We start from the raw sequence: 11,816 nt of genomic DNA, 5'->3' as shown, positions 1-11,816 counted from the left end.
TTCAGTTATCAGTTCAAATGCTTTATTTCATAAAAGTTTTCTTTTAACTAATTCAAATGCTTTTCTAGTCCACATTTGGTATTCTAGCCTTAGATTTAGAACTCACTTTTCCTGAGTATATTTTCTCTTAAATATACACAGGAATATATTTTCATAGAGTGTGTTGAAAATTAGGAAAATCAAGGGTTCTGGTTCTGTCAGGTGCAGTGTTTAGAGTATTATTTTGATAAAATCCAGTAGCTCTGATATGGCTTGAAAATACTTGTTCCTTTGGACTATAATTGCAGGGAAAAAACTGTGGCATAGGTAAAAATTCACCATAATTACTTGAACTGGTTTTGTACATAATCATCTTAGGTTTTGATAGTGAGGTAGCTGTATGGAGTGTCTTTGGGTCCAACATACATGAAAACACAGGATTTCCAGGGTTCACACAAGGGGGAAGTTGTTCAGGTTTCATTTCTGTGTCTGAATTTGAAGCTGAAGCACTTTTCTTGTCCTAAAATATAAAGATATAAAATTATTGTCAATTATAAAATTTGGGGGGAAAAAAACCCCACCAAAATTAAACTTAACACAATAGTGTCTTATACCACTCATAAAAATTAACTCAAAATGAATGAAAGACTTAAATGTAAGACCTAAAACCATAAAGCTCCCAGAAAAGAACACAGGGGAAAAGCTCTGATTTAGGTCTTGGCAGAGTTTTTAGATATGACGTCAAAAGCATAAGCAACAAAAGCAAAACTAACAAATGACAACGCATCAAACTAAGAAGCTTCTGCATAGCAAAAGAAGCAACAGAATGAACAGACAACCTACAGAATTGGAGAAAATATTTGCAAACCATGTTGATAAGGGGTTAATATCCAAAATATACAAGGAACTCATACAACTCAATAGCAAAAGAGAATCTGATTAAAAAATGAGAAGATGACCTGAATAGACATTTTTCACACATAAAACACACAGATGGCCACCAGGTACTTGAAGAGGTGTTCAACATCATTAATCATCAAAGAAATGCAAATTAAAACCACAATGAGATATCACCTCACTGTTAGAATGGCTAGTGTCAAAAATATTGGACAATAATATTGGAGAGGATGTGAAGAATAGGGAACCCTTGTGCACTATTGGTAAGAATGTAAATTGGTGTAGCCACTATAGAAAATAGTATGGAGGTTCCTCAAAAAATTAAAAATTGAATTAACATGTGACCCGGCAATCCCAGTTCTGGTTATATATCCAAAAGAAGTGAAAGCACTATCTTGAGGAGATATTTGCACTCCCATGGTCATTGCAGCACTATTCACAATAGCCAAGAAATGGGAACAATCTTAAGTGTCCCATTAATGCATGAATGGCTAAAGATGTAGTATACTATACTCTCATGTATACATACACACATGAATATTAATCAGCCATTAAAAGGAAGGATTTGGAATCCTGCCATTTCGGACAACATGGAAGCCATTATGCTAAATGAACTAAGTCAGATAAAGAATACTAGATTGTCACATATATATTAATCTAAAAGTTTAGAAAAGTCAAACTCATTGAGGGGTGCCTGGGTGGCTAAGTCGGTTGAGGGCTGACTTGGGCTCAGGTCGTGAACTCACGGTTCATGAGTTCAAGCCCCACATCGGAGTCTGTGCTGACCACATGGAGTCTGCTTGGGATTCTTTCTCCTCCTCTCCCCTCCCCTGCTTGCTATCTCTCTCTCAAAAATAAACCTTAAACATCTTTTTAAAAATAAAAAGGTCAAACTGATTGCAACAGAATAGTGATTGCCAGGGGATGGGTGATGGGGGAAAATGGAGAGATATTGGTCAAAGAGTACAAACTTCCAGTTATAAGAGGGATAAGTTCAGGGGATCTAATTACAGAATGGTGAGTATAGTTAACATTACTATATTATATACTTGAAAATTGGTAAGAGAGATTTTAAATGTTCTTGCCACAAAAATAACCTTAATTATGTGAAGTGATCGTCAAAATAAATAAACATTAAAAAAATAGATGTACTTGTGACTGGTTATAATCTTGAAAAATAAAAAGGCGCTACAAGTTGAAATTAACCTGAGTTAAAATCTTTTCCTCATAATAACATCCTTAAAAGCTACCTTTTTATGTAACAGTACTATAAATCATATTCAATCAACTTTTCAGTCAACTATTAATGTTCTACTTGAAGAGAGCCCTTAATAAACTTTTTGGAAGTATTTTTCTGTGAATAAGGGATTTAAAAATCTGAATCAAGTTTAGTGAAAAGAGCACTGGAATGCTGGGTCTGGCCTCCTGGACTTGCCAGGAACGTGAGAACCTGGGTAAGTCTGATTCTCTATGCTTCAGTTTCCTGCTTATAAAATAAGAGAGCCTGGATTATTTGTTCTTTTAATTATCATCTAATGACTCCATTTATCCCACAGTACTTGTAAAGTTTGTAAATTTATAGTTTATAAAATGAGGTAGTATCACAAAGTAGTATACTATGTTCTCATGCTGTGCCTGTTTTAATGACATTCATAAGGCAAAGTAACTTTTCAGAAGAGATTGTTTAAATAATTTTGAGAACTCTTGGGTCTTCCTGAAAATCCAATCCAAGAGCACTTGTTTTGCTGCTGTATTTGAATAAAGGGAAAAGCCTTTTTCTTACTGTAAATTTCCCTGTTGGAAACATAGGTGTTAGAAATGAAATTGCTGGTCTTTTTTTTTCTTCTTAAGTTCTCCAGGTTAACTATTCATTTTTTTAAAGACTGATACTGTAATTGACAAAGGTCTGAAGTGTTTGGTTATTGTTCTACTGTCTTGGTATCTTGAGCTGAAAGACTTTAATATTTGGCCTCAGAAAAACTTCATTGCTCAGTTCTTGGGAATTAGACCGTTATTTTATGAATATTTATCTCATTGGAACCTCCAGCTACTACTGACCCAGCCACCTTTAAGGCCTGCTTCTTTCTTGTCTCATCAGGAACAAAATCTTAGTAGTGCTTTACTACCTACTAATAACATGGAGAAGTTATCTGAAACTAGAAGTCCTTTATCCATAGTAGTGTTCTCTTGTACAGTCCTTCTCTTACTTTTATGTACATATGAAATACACAGGAATCTAGTTAAACAGTAGATTCTGACTCACGTCTGGGGTAGGGCAAAGATTCTGCATTTCTAACAAAGTCCCAGGAGATGCTTAAGCTGCTGATCCCTAGATGATGTTATGAAAGTTGTGGCTAAGCCATAGTGAGGAGTTAAAGAGGCCTCTGGGAGATAGACAAAGGAGTGTGGGTAGAGAGAGGGCCATAATCATACCTGCATGGCTTATTTCCCAACAGACTAGTTGGGAAACTTGCTACTTGTGTACCTTCTGCTTTAAGAGTTGTAAAGAGCACCTCTTAGGTGTCACCAGTTCTGTGTTCTGATATTAGCACTAATAGCTAGATGACTGATGAAATTATTTTATAAGGATTCAAGTTCCTTGTCTATAAATATAAAATGAAGGAGCTGGATTAGATGGTTGTTTTCTAATCTAAGGACTCAGATATCAGGACCCTCCAAATGTAGCAATAGCAACTGTTAAAAAACATAATTCAACAAAGTAAATTTGAAGATCTAATTGGCTTTATTAAGCAATTCATGAATCAGGTAGCATCCCATCAAGTAAGTGGTGGGTAGCTCTGAGGAGTGGTACAAAATGGAAGGTTTTCATAGGAAGGATAAGTTACTAGCAAAAGAAAAGATTGTTTCAGGCAAGGTCACCTTCCTTTAGGGGAAAGGACAGAGGGTTTTATCATGCAGATTACCTCATTTTCCTTTGGGGGAGGGAGAGGGTGAGCCAAGGTGACAGATCACCTGATTGGTGCTGACTATAAAATTCCAGATTGATTGGTTTTAAATTCCTCTTGTGGAATGGCTTAAACTGCAATTAAGTCTTGGTTTGCTATCCTGGGGGCAAGTGATTCCACCTTGGCCCCAGGTTTTCTTTTTAACAGATCTAAGTGATTTTGTTATTCAAAAAGCATAAAGGGATATGCATATTTACTCATGATAAGGCCCTTTATTTGTGACAAGTTAATGTTATAATAAGTTAATAAGTATGTTCTGTGGTATCTAAATAGGCAAAAAATTTTGGTAGTTTAAAAATATAAAAATAAAAATATTTGGCAGCTTCTGGAACATGTAAGATCTAAATCCTTCCAGATAGGAAGTTACATTATTATATCTAAATAACTTCATGGTAGTTGACAGGGTACTGTAACTCTGATTTTTAAAGGTTGTGTTAAATAGGAGATTGTTTATGTATCATCTATAAATTAACAAAAAACAAAACAAAATTGCCATAGTTCCTGTGGTTATGGAGATAAAATGAAATACAATTGAAGTGATATAAATGGAATCAGTTTTCATCATTTCTTTCAGATATACCTCAGTGCATATGGATGATGTTCCAGAATTCAGTTCTAAAGTTTACAGGTTAATAACACTACATTGTACAGTCCTTCTCTTAACTTTTATGTACATATGAAATACACAGGAATTTGGTTAAACAGTAGATTCTGACTCAGGTCTGGGGTAGGGCAGAGATTCTGCATTTCTGTATAGTATATATAAACTGTATAGTACAGTTTACTAATACTTCATATTCATAATTTTTTTGAGAGAGAGAGAGAGAGAATCCCAGGAGAGGGGCAGAGAGAAGGAGAATCCCAAGCAGGCTCCACTGTGTCAGCACAGAGCCCCATGAGGGACTCGATCTCATGAACCATAAGGTCATGACCTGAGCTGAAATCAAGAGTCAGAGTCGGATGCTCAACTGACTAGGCCACCCAGGTACCCTAGTATATTCATAATCTTGTAGGAAGCTGGCAAACCTAGAAGTAGACCTCATCAGATCTTGCTACTTATTCTTTGTGACTCTGCCTATTAGTGTTTTTTAAAAATATCACAGACTGGATAATAGCAAGTCACCAGAATCCTATGGTATCTCAACAGGTCAGCTTTTCTCAAAATGTGTAGGTTTCTGGGGGTGCCTGGGTGTCTCATTTGGTTAAACCTCTGACTCTTGATTTCAGCTCAGGTCATGATCTCCTGGTTCATGGGTTCGAGCCCCAAGGCGAGCACTATGCTGAGTGTGTGGAGCCTGCTTGGGATTCTCTCTGCTCATGCTTGCTCTCTCTTAAAATAAATAAATGAATTTAAAAACATTTTTTTTAAAAAGTGTGTAGGTTTCTGGAGCACAGGAAAAGCTTCTTAGTTGGAAGGCGGCTGCCCTGTAACTTGTAGGAAACAGTAGCAACCCTAATATACTTCATGGACACCCAGTCAGGTTGCCCATAGCAACCTCAGTCACAGAGTACTCTTTCATCAAATCACCTGCTACTAAATTCTGATCATTGGCCCAAAATATAATACAGAAAGCCAAATCCAGTCAAACTAGAAGACAAACTTTGTTGGCATAATTTGTACCACACAATCTGGAAATGTTAAGTGTCTACCTAAATCTTTTTAGACTTCCAGGATAATTAACAAATGTTTATAGACTTAGAAACAAAATACTCAAGGGGTGCCTGGGTGGCTCAGTCTGACTCTTGACCTCTGACTCTTAATCAGTCTAAGCAACTGACTCTTGATCTCTGCTCAGGTCATGATCACATTTGTGAGATCAAGCCCCAAGTCAGGCTCTGTGCTGACAGTGTGGAGCCTGCTTGGGATTCTGTCTCTTCCTCTCTCTCTCTCTCTGCCCATTCCCTGCTGTCTCTTTCTCAAAAATAAATAAATAATCTTAAAAAAAAAAAAAAACAAAACATTCATGGCTTTTACTTTATTCATGGCCTCACTGTAGTTTTCTTATTTGGGTTTCACCCTCTTCAAATCTGATATTCTTAAAATATAGAGTTCAAACTAGATACAATTAAAAACATACAGCCTCATACAAAGAATAACAAAAGGATTATTTTAAATGCTCTGCCAGGTTACACAGCAAATATTACTTAAGGATAAAAAGGTTAATTAAAATTGTAAATGATTTTTCTAAAATTGTCTTAAAATTACACTGTGAAATTGCCTTGAAAAGAATAAAAAATCTATAGATAGATATTAGCTTTCTCACTAATGTACTTTTCAGTCTCCCCTGGAATTACAGAAAGTCAAGCCACTGTGACTTTTCAAAGTTCTTCATTATAAACACATGCACATTTAAAAAAAGATAAATAAGAATAAGTCATTGAGATAATGAAAATGCCCTTTATGGAAGCTGTAATTGTCAAATTAAAATTTGTGTTTTCTTTTTTGGTGTTGTGTCACAAGTGATGTTAACTAGAGCAACACCAAAAGCAAACGAATAAAAAAACCCTCCAAAAGTCAAATTTTGGGGTACCTTTTTCTTTCTGCCCAGGCCCATCATCTCCCGTTAATCTTTTTTTTTTTTTTTTTTTTTTGCCACAATTGAGGGACAAAACCTTAACTTTAACCTTAAACCTTAACTTTCTACTGCTTCCACCAACAGTAAATACAAGGGCAACATATCCTTTTTTTGGTCTTATCCCTTTTGAACAAGGCACAGTGTAAGAATGTAAAATTAACAAGGTATATTTTTCTCATTTACAGCCATCACCGCACAGTTTGCAATGGGGTACGAGTTGCATACCATCCCCAATCATTTTTATATTTTCAGAGGCGATTCTGGCTCAATGCAATGCACAATTACATCTGTATAGCCCAGTGGTTGCCTAAAAAGGTGGGTTTTTTTTTTTTTTTCGGGGGGGGGGGGGGGGGGCGATGCTCAAATTTACAGCAAGGAGTACCAGCCGTCAAAAACATTCAGCCCTCTGCCCAAACCCACCCAGTCGTACTCGGTCATTCTCGGTATCTTCCTTATTTTTTCGGCAAACGTAGTCTTTCCCCGCAGCGGATGGTAAGAAGACCAGCGAGCATCCAGGGGACGCGGCCTTTTACTACATCCAGTTAAAGCAGCGAAGAGAACGTGATCCGCTGGCTGAATCAATATGTACCGACTAATCCGCCTAATCCAGGGAGTAGCTCTCGGGGTGAAACCGCGAATCCTTTAGAGTGGTAAGAGCAGCCCGTCTCCTTAGCAACCGGCCGCGGCGCCTCTCCAGCGCCGGGGCCCGGATGTTGTGAGGATCGCTGCTGCCCCGCCTAGCTTCCTGCAGCCTGGCAGCGGCGGGCTGCACTTCTCTTCGGGAGTCGTAGTTCTTCTCTCCTCCGGCGCCCGACATGAGGAGCAGGCGGGACTACGAGTCCCGGCATGCGTTGCGTCGCTCCGCCGGCCACCACCTCCCGGCTGCGGACGCCTGCGAGCAGGTTGTTGTTTTTAAGAGAGGCGTCACTGTGCCCGGAGCTGTGACCGCCGCCACCGCGACAGTCAGCGCAGTCGGGCGGAGGTGGCACTGCTCGTTCAGGTACGGCCCTGGGCGGATTGGGACCCCGGGAGAGGAGTAGCGGCCACCGGTCCGGGCCCTGACCAGCACCCTCTTCTGCCGGAGGCAGAGGCGGGGTCTTCTGTGAGGCTGGGGCTGCTCGGACTGGGGTCTGCTCCGGCGGGGGCCGACTCCTGGAGCCTGGTGTGTGCAGGCGCTCGCGTGGTCCCGGAACGCGAGTCCGCAGCCCCCCGGGCCTGAGCCGGCCTTTGAGGCGTCGGGTGGCGAGGTCCTGCAGCCTCAGATGCCCGCTGGCAGACCCGAACGGCGTGTCCGGGGCGTGGGGTAGTTTATAACCCGGGGGACACTCGTTCCTTCACCGGGCTGGCTTGGGGCGCTTCTAGGTCTTGATTGTTGAGCATCCATATGGTAAGATGTTACGTGCGTCACCCGGCCGGGTTTTTCATTCGGTCCATCTTTTTTGGTGACGTTTGAGCCCCGTGATGCCAGGAATAGAAAGATTAAATATTAAATAATGCGGCTGAGATTTCTGCTTATACGCCAGGCTGACAGTGGTCAGATATCCTTTCTTACCCTCTTCCCCATCCACCAACCCACTGTAGTATGGTGTTCCTAATGGATAACTCCCCTGTAGCAGCTGTCCACACAATTCCTTGTATGCGTTACATATTTATCTCTGTTTAATGAATCCAGCTCTGCCATTGGGAGCGCCAGTTTTAATGAACTCAGTCAATTAGGGTACTTTGTTGAGTGGGTGAAATTTGCACTGCTTCACAATTGCTTTATGTAGAAACGACGTGGGGCTCTCTTGTATCAAGAAAGGTAACTACTTGAGTCCTGCGAATTTTAGATTTGCCTCCTCCGCTAAGGTTACATCCATTGGATAACGCTTGAAATCCTTGTTAGTGCTTCATAGTTTAAGGTTTGAATCTTATTAGGTCCCACATTTCTCAGAGCGATCTAATTTATCCCACCTTAAACGCTAGTGTGAATGGTTTACTATTCTTTGCTGAGCTCTCATCGTAAAGTTGAAGGACGGGAGTAAGGTATTATTTTAAGCATAATTTTTAACCCTTTACACTAAGAATAGGATCCTAATTAAAGAAGCAATTAAAAAATCATACTCATAATATTCAGGGATGTGGGAAATACTACTTTTGAAATGAAAACAGGTTAGAAAATAGTATAATTCTAATTGTGTAAACTGTAAAGCTAGAAGTGATCAGAAATAAGCTCAAAGGATAGTTGTAAAAGTGAGTAGATGGTGAAACTACAAATGACTTTTTCTTTATACTTTCTGGTATTTTCCAAATTTTCTATGGAAAAGAAATTAAGCAGCAATTCCAGTTAACCTTTTAAACATTACTTTAAAAAGCAAATAAACAACAACAAAAAACATACACAAAGCTCCTGCTATTGCATCCACAGACTATATGAGTAACAATTTGAATGTAAATTATTTGTGCAGAAGGGGCGTTAGGTGGATTAAAAGGAAAAAAAACCCCTCACATATGATAATAATTCTTATTATTTGTACATGTCATCTTTTTTTTTTAAATCTGTTTTCATTTTTTACAATAAAATCAACGACAGAAGTGCTTAGTCTTGCGTTAAGGCAGTACAATCTTGATTATTCCTGTAAATCTATCAGGTGACAAAAGATGGGCATACTAATCTGAAAAGATCTGGAGATAGGGAAAATTTGAATTTATAATTTGTAAGCATTTGCCAGTGGAAATAAAGAAGTTAAACAGTAACAAAATGTGGGCTTTTAAAGCTTGTTTTCATTGAATCACTTTGAGTACCATGTTTAATATGTCTGATATTTTGGATTATGCTTACTTTTGTTTTATTTTCTATTATGGATATGTCTGTTATGCATGGATAAGAAGCACATTATTTAGCCCACATTTGGTTTTCTGTCATAAGGAAAGGGTCACATTGGTCTTCTATAGGAATATTCTATGTTTGCAATGATCAGTCCTGAAAAATTGAGATTTAACCTCAACTCCAATTGTCCATTAACTGTTAATAAAAGCTCCATTCTAAAGCTTTTTGTTTTTCAAGCTATAGTAGTCATATTATATTTCCTTAGATTGTTCTTTGGAGCTTTGCTTCCTCCTCAAATTCCAAATCCTTTTCACTATTTTGTACTTTTTAATTTTGTATATTTTGTGTATTGTGTTGCCTCAATATCTTACTAGATATCTGGGTCCATGTACTGGACATAAGAAACATAATTGATTAACATGTTTGAGTTACTAACTGCTTCCACGGTACTGTAGTCTAGGCTGTGTAGTTGTATTCTTATCCAAGTTAAATAAACATTTAAAAAAGCTAGGTGAGTATGAACTGCTAAGATCCTAGAGCAGTAGTTTCTGACATGTAAAGAACATGGACACAGCAGCAAGGCCTGTTAAGCCCAGGATATCTTAAAACAGAAAATGCAGACTCATCTAACAATGCAGAACTACTAGAGGCTGGATTGTTTGCATGTTATGTGTGGTTAGGTGAGGAAGTTGCCATAATGTATGTGATAACTTCTATTTTCAAGAACTTCCTTGTGGCAGTTTTACAGTTTTGACTAGATTAAAACAATTTAGAGATATGAATGTGTTTCAAAGGATATGTCCAATGTATTGCATCAGATAAACTTGAAAAAAGTTTACAGTTTGAGTTCTAAGATGAAACTTAGCCCTTTAATGTGAGAAGGATTGCAGTTAACTGGTAAGTTTAGGGATTTTCTTTTTTTAAAAAAGGGCTTCTGGTGTGTGTTTAAAGAAGGGCCAGTAGGGTTTTCTGAAGGAAGTATTAAAAAATGAGTAAAGTGAGTCAAAGATTTTCCTCCATTACAGTAAATCAGAAATCTAATTTTTCTTTAGTGTTTGTCCATAAATCACAACCCTAAAACCTTCTAGTTCATGTTACCAATGTGATGACATGTAAAAAGAGCATTGGATTGGGAGTCAGGATGTTTAATGATGTTGAGCACATAATTTATGAATCTCTTTTGTTTCCCTGTGTACATTGTACATAATAGCTGGTTGCATTACTTCTTAGGGTATTTGTGAAGATTAAATCAGATATGAAAAAGATATTACTTTGTAAGTGGCAGAGTGATCTATGCATGCATAGTATTATTGGTCTACATAAAGTAACATTTACATAAAAATATATTATGCATTTGAAGTGCGATGATAATGTGATAATGTATTTTTTGACAGGAAAGTTTGATGGAAAATGTCAAATGGGGTATTACTTTGATATTTTGGTAGAACTTTTGGCTTTTTCTAGGTTGAAGGAAACCTGGCCCTTGGTCTGACTGTGACTTTGCACTCTTCTGCATTAAAGGTCCTGAAACTTTAGTGTGCTTTTATGGTTGGGCTTTTAATTTTGGTTTTGATTTTTTTTTTTTAATTGCACATCATATCATTCTAACTTCTAACAGTAGGAAGTGGATGTTTTTAATGTTCTAAATGTGTTTAATGTTCTAAAATGTTGGTTTAAGTTGATTTCATAACAGGCTCATAACAGTGAGCTTACACTGTATATGAAATTGTAGGTCCTCTGAGAGATACATTGCATGTGTAAGCCTTGGTCTTTCAGAAATAGTTTACAGCTTAGACACCTTCTTGGGAAATCAGCACTGCCTATTATAGCATCTGACCCTTGAGATTAACTTCAGTAAGATGGACATATAGAATATTAAAGCAAAAAAGTCTTTTAGAAACTTTTTAAGGACTGTAAGTAAATATATATGAAAGTGAAAGGCAAAGAAATACATTATGTATCCTGGGTTGGTAACAGCTGTTTATATGATTAGTTGATAACTCAGTATCTTTACTAATATTTTCTAATATTACTACTAAAAAGTAACAATGGATGTATATTTAATTCTATATTTTTAAAAATGGAAAACAAGGAAAGTGTAAAATCCCTTTGTTTTTCATAAAATTAGGACAAAGAAAAAGTATAGATATATGATGAATATTTATTTTTTAACAAGCAAAAATAAATTATTTTTTAAAAAATTTGAGAATAAAGGAGAACAAAAAGACAAAACCCAACAGTTTTATTTATATATTTATTCATAAAAGGAAAAAAGGGGCCACCAGAGGCTCATGGTCCCCAAGTGAGTATGGAGCCTGGTCAAGTTTATGTATTTATTGGCTCTTTTGGGCTCTTCCAGAATTAAGATATAACAATCTCAGATTTTTTTTCTTAGAATGAGAATACTGGTGAAGGGAATGTTTATATGCTAACAGACATCTTAATTTCATCATAGTGTTTGAAGTTTGAATTCATAATGTTTACCCCATTTCAAACTTTTGATCAAAGGTGTGGCTTCTTTTAGATTGAGGCAAAAATAGAATACTTTTATCTTTGAATATGGCAGTAGTTGCTTTTGTTTCCCTGTTA

General features: G+C 37.4%; 2 protein-coding genes across 6 annotated transcripts in view; one reads left to right on the top strand and one right to left on the bottom strand.

Annotated features, from left to right (window-relative positions):
- PIERCE2 (piercer of microtubule wall 2) lies at positions 1 to 7,155 on the bottom strand. Its single transcript, XM_040492750.1, has 2 exons — positions 6,839 to 7,155; positions 1 to 499 (listed from the first exon to the last, which is right to left on the bottom strand). The coding sequence occupies exons 1-2, from the start codon at positions 6,854 to 6,856 to the stop codon at positions 152 to 154; spliced, it is 366 nt and encodes a 121-aa protein (XP_040348684.1). The 5' UTR covers positions 6,857 to 7,155; the 3' UTR covers positions 1 to 151.
- Positions 7,156 to 7,301: 146 nt separating this feature from the next.
- CCPG1 (cell cycle progression 1) overlaps positions 7,302 to 11,816 on the top strand; it is a 42,474-nt gene continuing 37,959 nt past the window's right edge. For all 5 annotated transcript variants that reach the window (XM_040492746.1, XM_040492745.1, XM_040492743.1 and 2 more), the window contains exon 1: positions 7,302 to 7,418. The gene's annotated coding sequence lies outside the window, so the exon portion shown is untranslated. The remainder of the gene's footprint in view (positions 7,419 to 11,816) is intronic.

This window comes from Herpailurus yagouaroundi, unplaced genomic scaffold (assembly GCF_014898765.1).
Source record: "Herpailurus yagouaroundi ecotype Mexico unplaced genomic scaffold, PumYag 184, whole genome shotgun sequence".
NCBI classification, from domain to species: Eukaryota; Metazoa; Chordata; class Mammalia; order Carnivora; family Felidae; genus Herpailurus; species Herpailurus yagouaroundi.
The sequence above is the reverse complement of the archived record's forward strand: the minus strand, read 5'-3'. Positions and strand labels throughout refer to the sequence as shown.